Here is a 23,479-nt window from a genome sequence, read left to right on the forward strand (position 1 = left end):
AAGGATTGCATTCTGGTGATATTTAACCTCTACATCCATCTCTGCCTGAAGGACCATCCCCTGCACTACTCAGTTCTGTGAACTCATATGCTCTCGTTTCTTTTCTTTTTTGCCCTTTAACTATATTTATTATTTTCTTTGTTATATGAAAAGACTTAAAGCTTATACAGTTATGGTCAAGTCTTATATTTCTCAGTTTTATTGAGATCAGGTTACTTATTGTTTAAGTCAAAGCTGTACAAAGTGATTTGATATGCAGATATACCGTAAATGTTTTCAGTTAATATATCCTCCACCTCACATAATTAGCATTTTGTTGTGGAGGTGGTGAAAACATTAAAACTCTACTCTCATAGCAACTTTCAAGTATAAAATAGAGTTTTGTTAACTATAGTTCTTAAGCTGTACCTTAGATCTTCAGTATGTGTTCATCCTGCAACTTAAAGTTTGTAGATCATATGGTGATTCTCTTTTTTTTTTTTTTTTTTTTTTTTTTTTTTTGCCATTTCTAGGGCCACTCCCGCGGCATGTGGAGGTTCCTAGGCTAGGGGTCGAATCGGAGCTGTAGCCACCGGGCTAGCCAGAGGCACAGCAACACCGGATCTGAGCCGCGACTGCAACCTACACCACAGCTCACGGCAACCCGGATCCTTAACCCTGAGCAAGGCCAGGGATCAAACCCGCAACCTCAGGGTTCCTAGTCGGATTTGCTACCCACTGAGCCACGACGGGGACTCCGGTGATTCTATTTTTAAGTTTTTGAGGAACCTGTGTACTGTTTTCCATCCTGGCTACCCCGATTTACATTCCATCAACAGTACACCAGAGGTCCCTTTTCTCCACATCCTCATTAGCACTTGTTATCTATTCTCTTTTTGATAACAGCCATTCTAAAAGGCATGCGGTGATAATCTCACTATAGTTTCACTTTGTATTTCTCTGATGATTTGTGATGTTGATCTCCTTTTCATGTACATGTTGGCATCTGTATGTCTTCTTTGGAGAAATGTCTATTCACACCTCTGCTAATTTTTATTTATTTATTTATTTATTTATTTATTTATTTATTTATTTATTTATTTTTTAGGACTGCACTTAGGGGTTGAACAGAGCTGCAGCTGCTGGCCTGTGTCACAGCCACAGCAATGCTGGATCCGTGCTGTGTCTGTGACCTACACTGCAGCTCACAGCAATGCCGGATCTCTAACCCACTGAATGAGGCCAGGGATCAAGCCCGTGTCCTCATGGACACTAGTTGGATTCATTACCACTGAGCCATGATGGGAACTTCCCCTCTGCCCATTTTTAAACCAGATTGTTCTTTGTTATGTTATTTTAAAAAAATATACCTTGGATATTAATGCCTTATTCAGATACATGATTTGTAAATATTTTTTCCCATTCTATAGGTTGCTTTTCCATTTTATTGATTGCTTTTGCTGTTGTTTTTGTTTTGTTTTTGCAAGGCAGAATCTTTTTGGTTTGATGTAGTTCCACTTATTTTTGCTTTTGTTGCTTCTGTTTTTGGGGTTGTACACATAAAGTCATTGCCAATACCAATGTCAGGGAACTTATCGTGAATATTTCTTCTAGGAATATTATACTTTTGGTCTTATTTTAAAGTCTTTACTGTGAGTAGTGTAAGACAGGGGTCCAATTTCATTCTTTTGTATGTGAATATCCATATTTTCTCAACATCATTTATTGAAGAACAATTCTTTCTTCATTGACTATTCTTATCTCCCTTATCAAATATTAGTTAAACTTATGTGTGGATTTATTTCTGGTCTCTTAATTCTGCTCCATTTTTCTATGTGTCTGTCTTCATGTCAGTACCATACTGTTCTGATTATTATGCCTTTGAAATATCATTTGAAATCAGGAAGTGTGATGCCTCCAGCTTTGTTCTTTCTCAAGATCATTCTGTCCATTCAGGGTCTTTGGAGTTCCATATAAATTTTTCTATCTCAGTGAAAAATGTCACTAGAATTTTGATAGAAATTTAACTGAATCTGTAGATGGTTTTGGGTAGTGTGGACTAGATATACAATGGGTTGAAATTCTGAATCTGATTTTTAATAGCTCCAAAAATTGGGGATATTATTCAACTTTCCGAATAGCTGTATATTCATCTGAAAAATTGTGATAATTATGCTTTACAGGGTGGGCATGATGCTTAAACTATATAGATTAAGACAGAGGCTGATGCTTTTACACTATTTAGAGGAAATATTGCAGACACCTAAAATCAGTGAGAAGAGATGGATTTTTCAGTATATATTTGATCAATATCCTAATCAATTGAAGATTTTTTAGAAGTATGCTATACCAAAACTTCTAGATGGGTTTTCAATTTAGTTTTAAAGTGCTAGAAGAAAAAATTTAAGACTGTGCCAAGATCATAAACATAAAAAGAAAGAGAAAAACATATCCATTAAACTAGATAAAGCATATGTTTGTTTATCAAAGGACAGAAATTTTGAAAATTACTTATAGAAGGAAAGCTATACATAGCATTTTTAAGAGAAAAACATTAATGTATTTAATTTGTAATAAACTTTCAATTCAGAATTGAAAATGGATAAAGCTCATAATTACATAATTTATAGGAGAAGAAATATAAATGATCAGTCAAAACATAAAAAGAGGCTCACCAAAAAACATGAAAAGACCTCTTTTTCACATTTCATATCATCAAAATTTAAAACCACAGACAATATCCAGTGTTGTAAAGAGTAGTGGAAAATATTCCTTATCAAACATTGTTTAGGACAAGTGTAAACTAATCTAGTATTTTTGAAACATGATGTTGCAATATATCCTAAAATTTATTATATATAACCTCATTTCACAGAAATTCCACTTGTCAACATTTATCCCAAGGAAACAGCCCCATAGTGCAAAACACTTTATAAACTAAGATTCACATTAGGCACTATAAATATGAAAAATAGAAAATAAATTACTGTTAATATGACATTCAATGAATATTTTTATATACAGCTTTTAAAAATAAGAAAGAGCTCTATATATTGATATGGAAAATCTCATAACACATTAAGTAGAAAGCTTAGATGGCTACATAGTATTTAAAAATATATGGTATGATCCAGTTTATATATGAAAATGTTTCTTATCTATCTACCAAAATTATATGTTTACATATTTCTATTGTTTTGATTTCTAAAAATGATTAGAACATCCTATTATAATTAGAAAAATATACTATTATTTCCACTTTGAAAGGTAATTATGAATGTAATTTCTCATTTATGTTGGTTGAAGTGTATATGGGAAAATATTTTTAAAATATAGAGATGCATGAGTTCAAATGTAACTCAGGTCCTGAAAGTTTGGTGTAATATTTATCTCTTCACTATTTATATTCTGATGTTAAAAATCAATTCCTAAATATTTAAAGAAACTTCAAATACTTTTATAAACCTACTCTAAAACTCTTTCTAACCAGTACTGTTTTGTTCCTACCATAACCATATAAATAAAGGAGGCAGAAAGTATTCCAGCCTTTCAAATCCTGGAGTTTCTCTCAATCTCCATCTCTTCAAACCATAAAGTCTGCTTTAAAATTTCTGACTTAAAAGAGCAATATTTTTCAAGCTATGGTCATACTTTGTAGACGAGCTGAAGAGTTGCTTTATTGTCATTACTGTTTTAAATCATGTTGAACTCCAAAAAACTGTGTTAAAAATCAAGGCTGTTTTTTTTTTTGTTTTGTTTTGTTTTAGGCTACGAAACCAATATACAGATTTAGATCAGAGAATTTTACGGTGACTTTGTGTATATGCATGTGTATATATTTGAGGGCTGGTTACATGTATATGTGTTGTTTAAGTAGGTGCATATACACATTATGCTGTAAAGCTCATGTAGCCGTATGTCTTGAAATGGATAAGTGTGTGTGCTTGTGTAAATCTTGTGTGTAGCATATTAGAATATGTTTAAATGCAATATTATGGTACATTTAAAATGAAGCAAAAATTAAATTATCCTATTTTCAGGTAATACTATGATGATTAAATGGCTTTAATCACATAGGTAGCCATTACAGGCTCAACGTAAACATCAGCAACACCCCAGAGATCAAGTTTATAGTGTAATTACATTTCTAAGAATGCAGGATCCAAGGTACAAGAGACTAAAACTCAAATTTTAATAAATATATTTCATGCAAAAGTTGTTTTCTCTAAGATGTTAAAAAATAAAAAAGATGCTTAATTTATACTATCGCACCATAAACTGCTTTATTATAAATGCTTCATTTCTTCCTGAAACTGTGTTTACCTTATGTTAGATTTTTAGTCTATTATTATCAATTATTTTTTATTCTGTCTCAGTTGTTTCAAAAGTTTAGGAGTCTTAAAGAGATATAGAATAATTAAATTTTTCCTGTCTTACTTTTTTATATTTAACTTTTTTCCTGCATTTTCTTTTCCTATTTACTTAGTATTTGGGTTCACAGAAGGTTAAAGAAAGGATTTATAAATGATTAAATGAGTCAAATAAAAATGTTTTTCCCTGCTTCTTTTTATTTATTTATTTATTGTCTTAATAGTTAAATCCTTTCTTTGAAAGGTAGTAGTACTATATTTTTTTTTTCTTTAAATGGTTGCACCTGCCTGCATATGGAAGTTCCTGGCTAGGGGTCAAATCAGAGCTGCAACTCCAGGCCTATGCCACAACCACAGCAACACCAGATGCGAGCTGCATCTGTGACCTACACCACAGCTTGCAGCAACACTGAATCCTTAAACCACTGAACGAGGCCAGTGATTGAACTGGCATCCTCATAACACTATGTCAAGTTCTTAGCCCCGGAGCCAGAACAGGAACTCCTGTTTCATATTGTTTTTGAAGGAAATGGAAAAAAAAAAGGAGAGTATCACCTTGACTTACAGAAATAGTTATAAACTAATGATGAAAATTATTCCATATTACTTCCATGAATGACTTAATTTGGAGAATGTATAGACACAATGTTGGATAAGAAGCTTAAATAGTAGAGGAAAAAAAAAATCAGATTTTCTGTCAGGACTAAGAATTACAAAACCAAGGAAACAATCCAGGCTTAATGAAAGGATAAATGTCATGATACGTGTGCATGAATATCTCGATATATAGGATTTTATATTTCTTGATTCTATGAGGAACAGGAGAATATATAAGAAATTAAGTTCACTCAAAACAGGAATCTCATGTTGCAATATATCGCTTTTCCCTGGAAAATGTTTTAAAGTTCTTCACAAATTATAAGCTATATTTTGCAAAAATGTCTAGCCTGAGGTACCTTAAACCCTTTTTTGTACAAGGCAGGTTATCAACAAAGTAATTAATTCATTGACTACTTTACTTAGTTTTTTTTTTTTTTTTTTTTTTTTTTTGTGCCCACCTGCAGCATGCAGAAGTTCTCAGTCCAGGAACAGAACATGGGCCACAGCAGTGATAATACTGAGTCCTTAACCTGCTGAGTCACCAACAAAGTCCTCACCTTAATAAATTAATATCATGTTGGCCTCTTAAGAGTTTACATTTTTAAAACATGCCCTGTACCATCCATTCACAAATTTAATGAATTTAATCATTATGTGCTTATATCCTTGTGATTGTTCCAATGGTGAGATCAGAGAAGCAAGAAGACTGCCTAAGAGCAAAATGTTCCTTAAGGAATGTGACTTTTAGAAAGGACTGACTTACTATGACCACAGGAACATGCATTTGTAAACAGATTATTTGAATTCTGTCTTTATATTTCATATTTATCATGTCAGTCACTACTATATGCATAGTGGTGGCACTTGCAGGATGTGGAGGAAAGTAGTACTCAGAAGGAAAGCAAGGAAGAATCAAGTATTAATCATTGGAATATCAAAGTAGAAGATAGGAATGACAGTTATATACTCATGAAAACATTATTTGCTTCTATGCAACAAAGGAGTGATGGAGTGAATCAATAAGTAACAAAATAAATTTTAAAAAATGCTTACAAAAATGCATTTATGAAATGAATTTTCTTTTTGAATAAGCAATTTCTGGAACAGCATTTTTTGCACATTTCTGAAGAACACGTCTATTTTCACCACCTCTAAATGGCAAATACTTTGTTATTCTGTATTATCAAATTCACTGAAACAAAAAGCAAACATAAAATTGAACAGGGAGTTCCCGTCGTGGCTCAGTGGTTAACGAATCTGACTAGGAACCATGAGGTTGCGGGTTCGGTCCCTGCCCTTGCTCAGTGGGTTAACGATCCGGCGCTGCCGTGAGCTGTGGTGTAGGTTGCAGACCCGGCTCGGATCCCGCGTTGCTGTGACTCTGGCGTATGCCGGTGGCTACAGCTTCGATTCAACCCCTAGCCTGGGAACCTCCATATGCCGCGGGAGCGGCCCAAGAAATAGCTAAAAAGACAAAAACATTAAATTAAATTAAATTAAATTAAATTAAACAGAGGAGATTTCCATACACTGATTGGATACAAGGAATTACCTGGGATCCTTCTTAAATATTTAAATTCCCAGTTTCCACTTTTACCTATCGAATCAAAATCTCCAAAGGCAGCAAAATTAGGCAAGATTTGAGAACATAAAATATATTATAAAAAGTCAACCATTCTGATTATTTTATACCAACGTTGTTTTAAGCATTGAGAAGAGGGGCAACAATTCTGACCTGCTGTTAATTTTAATTGTTTGATCCAGTGTAGAACTGCATAAAACATTCAAAGTTTCTATGTTTTAATGTCTGGGTAATGTACTTACTACAGTTTTCAGCTTTCCTGTTGTCCCGAATCACTATTCTTTGGTTGATGGTGCTGAAGAGTGTTGTCCAGTTAATGGTATGATAATAACACAGGTTGCTGTTGTCTGTGATATAGATGTTTCCTGCACTGATTTCCTTCAGGGACTGGAATTGTAGTGAAGTGATGCCCTGTTGCTTGAGGATAAGCAGGGAAAGGCCACTAAAGAGAGGGGATAGGAAAAAAATGAAACAATAAGAACTGTTTTCTGGCTATGATATTCATTCTTGAAGTAAAATAAGGATATCATGTCTTACTCCGAAAGGAAAATTAATAGAGACTAAAAAAAGATTGAATCAATAAATCTGTGCTCTGAATATTATTTCTTTATATTCTTTACACTGACAGATTTAAAAGTAATCATATGACACCCCCTAAAAATGTCCATCTTTTAGAATTATGAATATCAATGATATCTCTCACTGTTTATGTATTTACCACGGATGTATCTGCTCAATGCCTTCCCTCCTACCCCTTGAAGGTCCTTCTTAAGGTCCTCAAAAATGAAATATTGTATTAATAACAAGTAATAAATATTTATGGGTTGATAGTTTATCTACCCAAAATAAGTTAAATTTATAAATTTTACTCTATTTAATAGATTTCCATGCACTTTCAGAGGGCAAATAGCATAGATATTTAGCTTTAGCATATACCTCAGGAACCAAAGCATGACTGTAATAGCTGAAAAATGTCTAAGTAAGGATAGGAGATGTTAAAATCAAAGAGAAAGTAAAATTAAACTAAATATTTAAAAAATACTCAGAAGGCTTGGACAACTGAGAAAGCATCTCTAAAAGTTAAATAACAACCACACTGTTTAAACAAATTATCATTTCAAGGAACTTGTTTCTGTTTCAACATAGTCTATATTTTATAATTAAATTATTTTCCATTCTCTAAATAATAAATGTTTCTGACATTTCAATAAACTTATGAACATTATTTTACATTTTAGAGATCAAAGCTGTCCCCTTTTGCTTCATTATAAATCTACATATGTTTTGCTTTTAATATTCAGAATTTTTTCATGAGTTATATATAAATGCATGGTGAACAATGACATGCATTTATTTAATGTGCGTGTGTGTGTGTGTGTGTATGTATCCAGCTCAGTTGTAATTCACTCTTTCAAATCTTTGCTCCCATCATAACCACTCTTTATTGTTGTTTACAATGTGAGCATGATAATACAATAATTTATAATGTTTTATTTAATGGATGGTAAAAATGGTTCCACATAGCACTTGAATAGATTATATCTTTCAACTGTAATTTTTTATTAAGCACTTTTACCTTTTATATTTTAGAACCTCTTATAGATATAACTTTTCATAGCAAAATTCTATGGACTTTCTGTGAACCATTATTACAGAATATTTGATGATAATATTGATCTTAGGTATCCTTCAGATTTAAGGAAATAAATTTAATCAAAATCTCTTAAATAAATCAACTTTTAACTGTTCACAAATAATAATTTCATGAAGATGAAATCTGAAGAAAAAGAAAAGCCATGGCTTAATAAATATTAAAAATATATATTTATTATGTGAATAAAAAATATTGACATTAAAACTTTACAACAGTATACCTCTGAGCTCTGATTTTCTGCCATTACCAGCAGTGCATGAAAGATTGTGGACCAGTTCCTAAAATATCAGCTCTCTGATGCTTCATTCAAATGATAGCTCCAGAGACAAAATGAGAACCTCCCGGTAAAATGGCATTTGTATCACACACCGGCATGATTACCAAGTCATTCAACCCTATCTTTTAATTATTATAACGTATGATCAAAAGAGTTCCAATTTTATGGTTCACAGTATGTACTCCATACCTACAAAATGCTAATATTACTTTAAGTGATAGGTAGTTGAAAAATCAAACTGTATTCTTTAAAGTGCAATCAGGAGTATTCTTTGCTGAGCTTTCCTTTGGAATTTAAAGTGGAAAACCAACACTTCTAGAATCTGCAAATCAGTCTAATGGACTTTGACACAATGTACACAGGAAGGCGAGAGACTTGTAACTTTGAACATACACACCCACCTATAGAGTACTCTTCCACCAATAGTCACCAGGTTAGAAAAAACACTGAAGTCGGTCATGTTTGGGGGCCATGATTGTATGTTCAAGAAACCTACAAAGGATAAAGGGAGTAAAATAATTCAGAATATCATTGTCTTAGTGACTGTTTAATACTAATTATTCTTGAACTACAATGAAAATGCGAGGTAAGAAAAAGGTAACACATGTTCCTATTTTGAATCTCTTTTTTTCTCTCATTTCTTCTTTCAAGATTTAGTGTCAAGTTTCTGGGCTGCAATACTCAATAGATAATGAATGTCAAAATAATGAACAACAAGAATACATGTTTCTCAGACATACATAATCATATGACTATATCGCTTATTTACTGATTTCTATTTTTTATTATTTTTAAAGTATAGTTGATTTACAATGCTGTGCCGATCTCTACTGTAGAGCAAAGCGACTCAGTCATACTCATACACACACACACGCACACATATATATATACATGTACATTCTTTTTTAAAGTATTCTTTTTCCATCATGGTCTATTCCAGGTGATCAGATAACTGTATAAAGTTTTATGTAATATTTTTTTTTTTTGCTTTTTAGGGCCACACCCACGGCATATGGATAGGTGAGGGTCAAATTACACCACAGCCACAGTAATGGAGGATCTGAGCAGTGTCTGTGACTTACACCACAGCTCATGGCAACACTGGATCCTTAACCCAATGAGCGAGGCCAGGGATGAAACCCTTAATGTCATGGTTACTACTTGGATTTTTGTTTCCACTGCACCACAATGGGAACTCTGAGTTTCATATGATTCTTAATTTGACTTATTCTTCTAAAAGAAAAAAAAAATTGTCTAACTAGTTAGAGAAAAAAGTTTCAATTTCTCTGAAATCTTTGCCACCTTATCTATTCACTTATAATACCAGCTATCTTGCATTTTAAGACATTTATACTTAACTCTTCACTTGATTTTACATTCTTTGATAGCAAACCCATGTCTGATTCATGTCTATAAGCCTCATATCACCTACTATGACAGCGCTGAACATAATAGGACTTCAATTAATATGTGTTAAATGAATCCTACATTTCCCATTCTTAATAGTGCTTGTAGAAAGTAAATAGAAAAACATGGACTCAAAGATCCATTGACATTTGGAAAATCAGTAACAACAAAATTTCAAGGATGGTTTATTTTTTTAATTCCACTGGTTTTCAAAATGTGCACAAATGCTAAGGAATAATGACACCTGTTGCCTAAAATGATTTGTTTTTAGAACTAGAATTTGTTTTGAAAATTTCAATACTGTATATTTCCAACAAAATGCTAAAATTCACATAGCTCATTGCACAACAAACTCACTTAAAAAAATTACCTGTTATCTCTCGGACTGTCCGAAAGACATTCAGTTTCTCTGGGTCTATGGCTTCAATTGCATTGTAAGGATCCCTAGAAAATCAAGAAGAAATAAAGCCAAATTTAAAATTAGATAAAGGAGTGAACATTTGAGAAATGTGACAATAATAATTTCATTCAAACTGAACTTTAATTAGCAATAGGAAGGTTAGTATGTTTTATACAAATTTTTTTCTATACTAAAGTGGAAGGGGATTAAAAGGTGCTTTGAGGACTTTTGATGACACAGATATAAATTCTTCATTGGAGGCTATTCTAGATTCAGAGGAATGGTTCAATCTGACTATCCCAAGGAAACCTCCAAATATACCTATTCTACTTTTTAACCATCTTATTTTATTTTGCCTTTAAAAGTTTATTCTTAATTGGGAAAATGTATTCTGCAGATAAATTATGCTTTTATGAGAATAATTGCCTTTTGGGCTCCTCAAGACATATTAAGTCATTAATAGAACCTATAACTTCATAAGGATAAAAAATATAGAAAGTCAATTTGCTTTTTCTGATTCTTCGCATTTATCTATTAGTGTAATCTTTTTCCTATCTTGTATTTATGTTCACTGTCATAACACAGGAATGATTTGCCTCCATTTATATAAACCATACTAATATTTGAAAATAAATTTACAATAAATTTGACAATATTCAAACAATATTGTAAATTTTGGAGATTTTTTTTAAAAAATGTCATCTCCCAATGAACAAGTATATTTTTGTAATTAATGTTATTAGTATATGGATGTCTTGTCTTTTTAAAAGTGAATATAAAACACATTTAAAGTTAAATAGATAATAGATTTTTTTCCAAATTTTTCATCTTAGGAAATGTTTATTATATGTTGACCATACAAAATAATTGCATACTTGAATATTAAGCCAAATATAAACATAATATGGTATATTTCTCGGTGTTTTAAGCATGACCTTCAGTTTTCCTTAAGGAACTTTCACTACTTTAAAATTTATTTTATGCTATTCTGGGCAAGAAGAAGCCTCATATTAAATATATGCTTCAGATAAGAATTAAATTCTATTCATTGGCCACTTCTCTAGAGAAATCAAACTTCAAAAACAAACTAGGCTTTTTTAGCAGTGTATATCCATCTGCAGCTAACAACTGAATTTCATTCTTGCTCTGGACATCTGCTGTTTTACGAGTCTCTGAGAACCTTCTTTTTCATATGGGGAATTAAAACTAGGATACAATGATCTATTGGAGGCTATTAGTCAAGGGGCTCCAACAATCCCCTGACAAACAGGTAAGTATATGATCTGTGTTCCAAGAATTTGGGTCTGAATCCACTGGCATTGATTCATCCTGGCATTAGAGATTTGAAAATATTCTGTATTAGTTCAGCAACCTTAATCTCTGGAACCACGTTGTACTAACTCAGCCTGGTTCATCAGCATATTCTATACAGTGAACCATTCCATATCTTTAAAACAAAACAAAAACAAAAAATGTACTTGATGAAATTACTGTTTTAAACTAAGAAAAACTAAGACATACAATTGATCCAATATACTACTTGTTTAACACGGAGTGTTTGTAGAAGGCTCGGAAATACTATAAATGTGTTTCCCTGTATTTCACATGTAATTAAGAATTTCCTCAATGTGACTTGAATACCTTTCAAAAACTTAAAGACTAATTTAAACATTCTGGCAAACTCTATTTGTAGCTGAAGATATAGGGAATGAATATCTATACTTTTGGTGAATATGAAGTCACAAAATTAGGTTCACCATGTGGGAAAATTCTTATTGCTATCATTTTTTTAATGTACAAAGACTTTTGCATGCAGAGGAAATATCAGCTCTGTAGTAGTAGAATACACTTTTAACATTTGTTCTTTGATGAAAAGCAGTATCTAGAACAGTTCTAGTCATATAATCAAATATGCTCTCTTTGTTGAGAAACACTCAACAGTTCCGAGCAAGCATGCCATAACAGGGTCAGTCCAAATCTTTACTTAAAACACTGCCAGGCCGAGCAAGTACAGCATAACAGGGTCAGTCCAAATCTTTACTTAAAACACTGCCAGGTTGCCAGGAATAAAATGAATCCCGGTCTGTTCACACGAAGCCCAATGGACCATAGACTTTTTATATACTTAATTTTAGAGATTCAGAACTCCCATAAAGTAAGTTGACAGACCACCTCTTAACAACTTCAAAGTAACCCTAGGGAGTTTCATCCTGCAGCCACTTGAAATCCATAGTATTTTAAAATCAAGAATTTTCCTAGCTAAATTCAGGGCCACGAAAAAGAACAGTTATGTCTGTCCTGAAATTGTCCTGTCCAAAATAAAACTCAGGATATTGAGCAAGAAACCTATTTTCATACTTCCATTGAAATAACTTTATTGTTTCACCAAACTTGTTATCTGTTTTCTATTGCCTATTATCATTTGTCGATCATCTAAGAGATTTCTTGTTAGTGTCTCATTGTGACACAGCAGGGACGTGCTTATTTGGTGAGCATTTTATTCCTCTCATACTATGCACATGAACATTTTATGACATGAGAAGATACAAAAGGGGATCCTATGGATAACCTCTAAACACTGAATTTTGTCTGTGCTTCTCATTCTAAATAAGGAAATAAGAGTGCCTTGTTTATTTCCAGCAGTGGCAGTATCGTGCTATAGATGGAACATATTTAACTTTCCTGAGTTCTTTTATCTGTTAACATTTTAATTGAAAACTTGATAGTAAATTTATTTTGGAAGAATTTTTTTTAAAGTATGATATTTTAATAGATAATACAAAGGATTTGGGGAGTTCCCGTCATGGCACAGTGGAAAGGAATCTGACTAGGAACCATGAGGTTGCGGGTTCCATCCCTGGCATCGCTCATTGGGTTAAGGATCTGGCGTTGCTATGAGCTGTGGTGTAGGTCGCAGATGCGGCTCAGATCTGGCATTGCTGTGGCTGTGGCTTAGGCCAGCAGCTGCAGCTCCAAATAGACCCCTAGTCTGGGAACCTCCATATGCCATGTGTGCGGCCCTAAAAAGCAAAATAAAAAAAAATAATAATAATAAAAAAAGGATTTTGCCTTTCTATTAAAGAAATACTAGGGGTCGAATCAGAGCTATAGCTGCCACCCTCATGCCACAGCCAGAGAAACACTGGATCCTTGATGTACTGAGTGAGGCCAGGGATTGAACCCGCAGCCTCATGGGTACTAGGCAGACTCATTTTCACTATGCTACAATGGGAACTCACCCTATTTCTTTTAAGCAAAACATGCATCCTATTAAAAATTAGTAGAAAATTGAGAGTAAGGGGAATTAAGTGAAGTAAAACATTTTGTTAATTTATTAAAATCTGTTTATAATGTCTTGTATTATTCACCTTTAAAATCTCTGTCTGTACACACATATTACAGACACGAATACACAAATGCCCATACTAGGTATCTAAGACATTGAGATGTCTAAGACCTACTCAATCAACTTTATACTAATATTTTCCTAAGATGAGAGTGAAAGAAACCCTTCAGAATATGTTTCATGTTGACATGAGACTAGAAATGAGGAATAAAACATATATGTAACATACATTTTAATCCTGGAAAATGCTTTATATATTATACTGGAAACATAATAACAGCAATTACAATGTTAAATTTAAGTGCTATAACTAAGGACAAATAATAGTTTTCTGAAGTAGGAAGTATGATTTATCATAACGTAAATACTGCCATTTTAAATAACTTTGACTTTATTTGGTTTCCAATAATCCGTGAAATAAGATGTACTGCACTATGTACTGTGCTATAAACTAGGTATGAAATAGAATTATTGATATTTTCCTCTTGAACCGCCTTTTCCTCTTGCTTTTTTTTTAACTTTCATTTTTTGGGGGGTTAGTTTTGTTGTTGTTGTTACTTTGTCATTCATTATTAATCCATTTCTCAACCTTTACAGTAGAAGGCCCTGCTTGCCATGGATGCCACACACCTCAATGCAGACTGTCTACAGTGGAGCCTCAAATTAGACTCCAGTCTAGTCTGGATGAAGTTACTCAAGTAGAAAATCAGTTGTTTTTAAGAGAAACTTGGTTTACCTTTCTATTTCTAATCCATGTGAGTTGATTTTCTGTAAGTCATTTTTCACTCTAGTGTTTTCCTTGAAAGTCTGGATTTGTTTTGTAATGACTCTGTTCACAAACTTGTGAATGTATAGTTCCTGTTGTGCAATCTATTTTTGTACCTTTAAACATCTACTTTCCTTTTTTTGTATGTATTTATTATTCTCAGGCCCTAGGTGAATGAGGCAATGTAAAATCATTTTATAATTAGCATTAATTCAGTTTTGAGTAATGCATTCCATAATGAACCAAGAGTAGATATTCTGAACTGCACTAGGCCAGGTCATTTTCAAATCTTTCCAGCCACGGTTTGTCTATAAGAAGATTAACCATTAGTAGGTCACTTTTGTTGGTTTATAATCCTTCTACTATCATAAAATTCTTGCAGTGGGTTCTCAACGGGGCAGTACTATCATCGAGCTGGGAAGCTGGAGTGTTTGTAGAGTTGTTTCAGATTGAGGGACAGTATAGGCTTTTAGTAATAATCCCAAACCAAGTTAAATGCCTTTCATAGCAAAGGACTGCCCCATGTCTTGAACCACCTTAAAATACGCCACCCAGTTTAGGATCTCACAACCACAAACTTCATAGTTGATCCCACCCTGTGTGTAATTCTGTAGTCATGTTGCTTCTTGTCATATAACAAGATAAGATGGCTGGTTAGTTATTTCCTATAATACATAGTCTATTTAATATGACTTTACTAATTTCATATATATATATATATATATATATATATAGGGGTAGGCTCTATTCCCTAGAATTTTAATTTCAGAATTAAAAAGGATGTATTAAAATGCTGAATGTAAACATGATGGATATTGAGCCTGATTTTAATAAAATTTAAAGCAATTCATAAGACAATGTTTTCAAATCTTTCCCCACACTGACGGACTTGAGGCCAAATCATTTATTATATCAAAGTGGAAGCCGCCAATGTGAATCAAGGGGCTATGTCTTTATATTTCTTAGAAGACTGTGAAAACATAATATGATCTTTCATTCATGATGATAATTTTGTTTTAAAAATAGTTAAAATGTGAATATATTGTTTTACTATATGTTATATGGGTATTAAATTATATAGGTGTCACATATGTATTAAATGTCTTATATGTATTGAATGTCACATATGTATTAAATTATATAGATGTAGCTAAATATTGGCCCACGCCTCCTAAACAATGGGGCCAAAAGCAAACATAGCAATGTAAATGGATGCAGAGGGCCAGTGGGGACTATGGTGAATTTGACTGAATATTTCCCATCTCATAATGGCTAATATTACCTAATTCCAAAAGATAGTAAGTAATCATGTAGGAATTTAAGCTAAGAGTAATCAAGTCCACATATTTTTAAAAGAGAAGTTAAAATTATTGACCTTATTTTTAAAATAAACAAAACAAGAAAACAACAACAACAAAAACACCTCTTCGACCAAATATAACATATCTGGGGCAGAAACTACATACATACTATTACAGTTTCTGGCATAGATCCATATTAAAAGCTACATTCTGAGTAAAGAAATACTTTATGTAATAGGACTTACATTAATTTATTTGATTGGAAAGAAATGCTTTGTTTTATTTCTCTTGCTATTCCTATTTGACACATTTATTCATAATGTGTTAAATTGTTTTGCTTCTAGATGTGGTATATGTTTAGAGTAATCTTTTGAATTGAAATATGTGAGTGATATTTTTATCTGTAGCCTGTAGCACTAATATTTAGGGATTAAGTAGTGGTATAAGCAAATAGATAAACTATAAAGTAAAAACAGTGATGTTTTTATTGGAATTGAAAGAATACAAACTTGGTTATTTTCCCAGTTAAAACCAGCAGGTGGTTCTGTAATGAAGGAGCCCAGAAAATGTTATAAGTTATATTGCTAAATTAATAATACTAACTTCCCAACCTAATCAAAAAGAGAAAAAGATGCATCAGAGCCAAGAAAATTTCTGAAAGCTCAGAATTTCAACTTACTGATTTGTTTTCTGTGAGATATATATTTTTTAAAAATACTAATTTATGTTATCTTGAACTAATCAGTTAAGAATTTGAATGGAACTCCCCAACTCACCCACTGATAATGCTGCCTTAACACATCTAAAAAAAATATGTCGAGCTTACTAAAATCTATGGATTTGAGGAGACTGTCCAGCAAATATAACTTAGATTATACATAATCTATATTTTAACTCTAAGCAGTCAGCAAACTCATAGGCTGGATGGATCCCTGAAGTATGGTTAAAGTCACTGCTGGTGAAATCTGGCATTGTCTTTTGTTGAAGATTATTGGGGAAGATCCTATGAAAAACATGATGGAGGAAATTTCAATGTCAATAGGAATCCAACAGACAAAGCTAAAGACTCTCTAAAGCTTTGCCTACACTTGGTAAAATAATTTTCAATAAAAATGTAATACTGACCCATGAATACCAGTGACAAGGAAGATCAAATTCCCATTGATTTTGGTGCAGTTTATGAATTTGTCAATGTTACTAGAATCCACAGTCTGAGCTGACATCAATGATCCTGTGCCAATGCCATCACAAGCTGTAGAAACAAGATTCACAGTCAGGGAGTTAAGAAAAATAAATTTAGTCAATAAATTATTGCATTTTCCTAAAATAAATTACTCTTTTGTCATAATAAAAAAAAAAAAAAAAAACTTCACCTTTTGGGCAGATGTCAGTGCAAGGTTTACACATTTTAATCCCATTTTCTTCCACTTCCATCTTGGAACTAGGGCAGGCACGCACACAAGAACTGGAATCAACCACGAAGTTATCTAATAAAAGAGGTAAAAGTAGGAATAATGTTGGTGTTCAGCAAAAGAGTTTAAAATTAGATATTTTAGAGTTTAAAAATGATCACCCTTATTGATAGCATGTATGTTTCTTTCCCTAAAACAACTCTTTATCTAAATATCTCAACCTGAAATAACATCTACGAACATCTACATTCAAATCCAAGTGCAGTGCATATGAACAACAGCTAGTATTTGCTTGATGACTGCTGTACATACTGAATTGCCCCCAAGATAGTGAATTTCTTTATAGACTTAGGAAACTGCATGACATTTAGTTTGTGTTTTTCAATAGTTCCACTTCATTTCATGTCATGATGCAAGTTGGAAGTCTAAAAATAATTCCAGTTACATGAAGCACAAATGAAGCTGAAGTTAAACTGCCTTGGATCAAGAAAGTGCACTTCATAACCAGGAAGAAATGTTTAAAATGTGTTCATCTTTCAATACCATAGAATCTGTCCCATAGTTTGATATGAAGAAACAAAATGAAATGTGAAAGGGCACTGCTTTAGGAAAGGTGTACTAAATAAACCAGGAACATCTAATTATCTGACACATTGGTGAAATGTTTAGGAGTCCAGTGGTCTGGAATACGCCAGAATATTCCCTCCTCAAAAAAGGACAAATTATTGCATATAAAGCCTCCCACAATAAAGGGAAAACACAATACCTGCTAGACCACTTTGGGTTTTGAAAGCAGAAACCTTCCATATCTGGAAATACTGCTTCTTTCCCAATATCCAGTGGTCTTGAAGGACTTAAAGGGGGCCCAGAGCAGGAAAGGCATATAGCAAATGTCCAGGCTGGGGTGCAAGCAATTCTGCCAGTTGGGTCACAAGACCCAAGAGGCTCTATGATATCAGAAGTATCTCTAGTGTGAAAATAACAAGTTCCATAACTCCACATCAGGGAAAATCACATCAGCGACCGTTAGGAATTATACCCTATTTAACAAACAATTCCTGACATGCTTCTGGGTCCTTAGAGATAGAGTACCTAACTAAGGGTCATTGACTGACCTTACAGCCAGAAAAGCCCTTAATAAACAAGGTTTTATTAAAAAAAAAATGGCATTATTGTGTTGAGCAGGTCCAATAGCAATCCCCTGTAAGATGGAAGCAGTACATTTGGGATTGATATGAGCTGTGTCAGAGGCACAAGTAAATTGCATAAGCAGGTGACCTAGATCATGTGTTATCCCCATTTTGCTGGCACCTTTCACTAAGCTCCGACCTATGACTGCAGAGGGTCAAAGAGAGGGCACTAATGACAAGCTGATAGAGAGGGACAAAAACTAAGCCTGGTATGTGGGTGAAAGCAGCTGAAAAATGGATGAAACTTGTTTTGCAGGCTCACTCAGGAGTGGACCTGAAAGATAGTGGGAAGGAAACATCCTACCAATAGGCATAGTTCTAGGTAGTGCAAAGGACACTTTGCTTTGAATGGAATAAACATGAGTTTAGAATGAATATAAACTCATGAGCAGTGGCTTTCTCTGGGAGATGAAATACTGGAAAATCTGGAATTGGAATTGAAGGGAGTCTGGGATATATATGAATCCATGGGAGTGGGCACAAAGGGTGAAGATTTTTGTATCTAAGTTAAAATTCACTAGAAGGCATCCACCATAAAAGAGACACTGCTGAGACTGCATCACAGCCTGATCCCACTTCCCTTCCTTCCCCTATGGGTCTTGACTCTGAGACTACTTCTTGAGAACAGTAGTCTCTGTTTCACAGGAACCCAATCTGCAAAGGTATAATCATCCCTTTTGTAAAGTCTTTAGGAATACCTTATATTCAAACACTTCCACATTTTTTGCAGCAATTAGGCTAAGTGAAATAAAAATTATAAATATCTTCATATCAGTTGGCTTCAGATTTTGCTGTCAAATATGTTTTAAAAAAATTTGTTGTTTAAAGTGGTTGAATTTCAGAATTCTGAATTAGGAATTGTAGGCCAATATTTAGAAACTAAGTGTCTTTGTTTTTCCAGGATAGCTATAGTTTAGTAAACCATGCCTTATGAGTAAGGTCCATCAAAGTTTTGAATTTTACATAGGTAAACAATGAAATGTTTTAAATTAGTATGTAATTGGATAGACCTAAACTAATCCCCAAAAGGAAGTTTATGAGTTGCCATATCTGTTTTAACTAGGTATGTAGTTTCAAAAATAGTTCTCAGTATTTAGCCTCTTGCCATAACTTAAAAGAGTTGAGAGACCTCAGATAAGCCAGTAATAAAGGATATTACAAAGAAAAGTAAATTTTATAGCTCAGATTTTTCTGGTCTTCCACTCCAAATCAAGCCCTGGACCTCAACCTCAGGACCTGAATAAAAAGGAAAATGATAAAAATCTCAAAAGAGCATGGTTTAGTCCATTTTGGGGCAAGGCACCATGATCTGAAAGTAGTAGAATAGAAGGGCATTTGTCTAAGAAAAGAAAACAAATCATCATGTAGCCCCATTCTAAAATAATTTCCAACCCCTATGTTTTAAGGATAGTAGACAGTAAAACATAAGGTTATTTTAGAGGTTATTAGATAAAAAATATGTTTGGATATTAAAGTGTTTAAAATGGAAAAATCTCTACTATCTTAGAATCATTGTGTCAGTGATTTTAAAATGGTAATTCAGATCCAAGTTAAATATATGATTATTCTTTTAACCAATATAAAAACATTTAATAGTAATGGCTAAATCATAATTGTCACAAAGACTTGCTTTCATATACTTTTCCTCTGAAACTTATTCCCTAGACCTTTCAGCCTTATAATGATTCTGGAAGAGAGAGGGTACATAAAATTTTCCATATTTTAAAGAGGAGGGAATAGAAAAACAAACAGTTCATTTAAAATCACACAACTAATAGGTAGGCAAAACTATAATCAAAACCACTCTAATTCCACATCCCTTATATTTCCTACTCCATCATGAATACAAAGCAAAAAAAAAAAAAAAAAAAAAAAAACAACCTAACAAAAACCAAACTGTAAAAATGGTAAATTTATGTGCTATAGAATGTTGAATGTGTGGACAAACGTAGCATTTTTTTTTCAGCTTTCCACTCAGTAAAACATTGAAGAAATGTCTCATGGGTTTCTCTAAGCAAAGAAACTGACTCTAATACCAAGACATATACTATTCTTGATAAAGCTGGTCACTTTGGATCCACAGGATGTTATCCAGTTGATAAAGATGCCTTAACATGCCCTTATGTTGTTATTAAGAATGGATTTGATATTAAAACAACAATGCTATATATTCTATTACAAATAAGTAATAGGAAATAAGTTTAGGTAAAAATTCATTATTACTAGGAGACCTCATTCATTACATAGCTTGCTGTCACTTAATCACTTTTCTGAGGGAAAGTATGTACAAAAAAGACTGAGATATAGTGAAAATAATGAGTTTAGAAGTCAATAAATGACAGTGGACTCTAACCTCAAACATGCTGCTGATTTGCTGAGATTTTGACCAATCGCTTCATGTTTTAAAACCCTAATTCCCTTATTTGTGAAATGGTAGTGATAGTACCCAAACACAAGTTACTCACGACATTGTCTCAAGTTTCAGATTACATTAAATTTACATGAAATTCCTTGCTTTAAAATGATGAGCTAAATAATTTGGTTATTCTTATCCTGTTACTTACGTGGGCACTTCTTGACGCAAAATGCTCCATAGGTGTATTTTGCATTGAAGTTATGCTCCAGCTGAAAGGTGGTTGGATTGTAGACAAAAGTTTGTGGACACTGAGTAACACATGCTCCACTGTCATTGAAATTCATGCAGGCCTACAACATAGAAAATAATCACTTCATTTTAAAAATAACCTTCAAAATACCCGTTAAAGGGACACTGTTACAACAGTTTTGTGAGAAGGTTGTGGTCTTAACTTAGCATGGATCAATTTCCTAAAAACTGGAAATTCTGATATTTTTCTTGTTTTTAGGGCTTTTTTTTTTTTTTTTTTTTTTTTTTTATGCTCAAATAATGAGATCTGTTGTAACCCACCCCCTAAACACAGGCCACTCAATAATCTGAATTTTTGCAAATTGCATCCTGTTTTTTTTTTTTTGTTTTTTTTTTTAAGTATTTTATTTATTTATTTTTGTTGTTGTTGTTGTTGTTGTTGTTGTTGCTATTTCTTGGGCCGCTCCCACGGCATATGGAGGTTCCCAGGCTAGGGGTCGAATCAGAGCTGTAGCCACCGGCCTACACCAGAGCCACAGCAACGTGGGATCTGAGCCGCGTCTGCAACCTACACCACAGCTCACGGCAATGCCGGATGGTTAACCCACTGAGCAAGGGCAGGGACCAAACCCACAACCTCATGGTTCCCAGTCGGATTCGTTAACCACTGCGCCACGACGGGAACTCCAGGGCTTATTTTTTAAGTTCATATTAGTTTTGTACTTCTCAGTTTAACAAAATGTTCTTTTTTTAATGTTCAATAATATACTGAATCTATACCTACTGATGTTCATACTATTTGGTATCTATTCACTAAAGTCTAAACTGAGAATTGGTTGAAATGATTAAAGTTAGATAACAGTAAAAATGTATTTAAGTCACGTATTCAAAGGGCTCACATATTCAAAGGGTTTATGCTGAGTCTTAAAAGTCTGGTACTCGCAACTAAACCCCAATTGTTTAGGCTAGACTTTCCTTAAATCTGGTATTTGGGGAGGTCGGTGCCTTAAGTGACATGGTATAGTGTCACCATGGTATAGTTTTATTCATCACCATTGCATAATGAGAAAACATTGTGATGGCCATTCAAATGGGATTTAAAGAAAAGGTGCTGGCAGGTGACTAGTCAAGTGTAAATGTAGGGGCTTTAATGCCAAAATGTAAAGATGTAGCTATACTTAGCCCATAATTTTAAAACATGACACACTCACATGACCTTTTTCATAATATCACATCATTTACTAAAAGTTACAAAGTTCAAGTAAATATGTTTCTCTGACTCACATATTTATATTGGGATCTCAACTTGCAAATACATTTAAATGCATTTGAGAATAATTAGAAATAAATGTAATACCTGAGAGTTTGGTATTTTATATAAAAATAGAACATATGTTTAAGTACATAAAAACATGTGAATAGGAAAAGAGTGATGAACTAATTACATTAATTAAAAAATCAAACCTTCATGGGAATAATTTAAGCCTTGGAAGGCAGGCTAATGTGAACTCAAGCTATATTTTACATATCACCATAAACTGTATATATAGTTATTAATAAGCACTAATTTATTCTGTTTCCTCCAAACATTTTCTTAATCAATTGTTGTTTTAGCAAGCACTTTATCACAAACATGACAATTCCCTGATGATGGTCTACAAGATGCATAATCAGAATGAGACTCGCTGATGATATATTATTCACTAAGATGACACTTTCCAGGAAGAATCTATTAAAAACCAATCCAGAAAACTCAGTAAGCTTTAATTTATGGCTATAAAACTTCATATGTCCTCATAATTGCTTTACTAATATATTTTAGACAGTGGTGTATACAGATTGCTTGGCAACAAAAGGGACATAAGCCAAAGGAATCAAATAAGTTTACCTTCCAGACAGCATACAAAACAACATAACTTACACCAAGACCTTGGTCTGGCATTCTTGGACATTCTGTACCAGATGCCAAGGTGGAATCACTGGACCATTCCATAAATGCAATGACAGGAAAAATCAGAAGCTCACTCACCACTCTGCTTATTGTAATAATGGAACCATGAAAAAAAAGAATGCAGTGAAAAACTTCTAAGTATTAGAACTTAATGTTAAAGCTTCTAAGAGTTAATGGTTATTATTGGTGTTCACTGTTGGTTTTTTACTCTCTTATAATTGCCAACACAACACAAGGGTGTTTCAGCATTCTGCAGATCAAACTTCTATCCCATGTCTGGTGACAGGCAAGGGAAAGAGGGTCAATTTAATATCTGCTGAACATCTACCTTATATTTTTAACATATTTCTTCCTCCTTCTTCCTTCTTACTCATTTCTGCAATGCAAACTTTGTTTCACTCTGGTATTAGGATAGACAAATTGAGTTTCTTGTGACATTAAGAAAAGTAAAAACTTACTGCACAACTAAATCGTAAGAGCTATACTTTGTATTTTGCTTATTTCAGGAATTTAGTACCAATTTTGAAAAATGTAATTCAGTTCTACATATATCTGTGTATCCTCTGAGTATCTGAGAAATCGAAACAAAAAATAAATTCCTATGTTCCTTATTACCATTAAAAATAATTTCTTATTTTA

The 23,479-nt window shown here is 33.3% G+C and overlaps 1 protein-coding gene across 1 annotated transcript in view; it reads right to left on the reverse strand.

The window, feature by feature from the left end:
• ERBB4 (erb-b2 receptor tyrosine kinase 4) overlaps positions 1–23,479 on the reverse strand; it is a 1,130,412-nt gene that overhangs the window by 291,319 nt on the left and 815,614 nt on the right. Inside the window, 6 exon segments of the mRNA XM_021075968.1 lie at positions 6,774–6,973; positions 8,864–8,954; positions 10,240–10,313; positions 16,808–16,934; positions 17,056–17,169; positions 20,849–20,990. Of these exon segments, the coding sequence (XP_020931627.1) occupies positions 6,774–6,973; positions 8,864–8,954; positions 10,240–10,313; positions 16,808–16,934; positions 17,056–17,169; positions 20,849–20,990 (748 nt within the window).

Source organism: Sus scrofa, chromosome 15, assembly GCF_000003025.6.
Source record: "Sus scrofa isolate TJ Tabasco breed Duroc chromosome 15, Sscrofa11.1, whole genome shotgun sequence".
Classification (NCBI taxonomy): Eukaryota; Metazoa; Chordata; class Mammalia; order Artiodactyla; family Suidae; genus Sus; species Sus scrofa.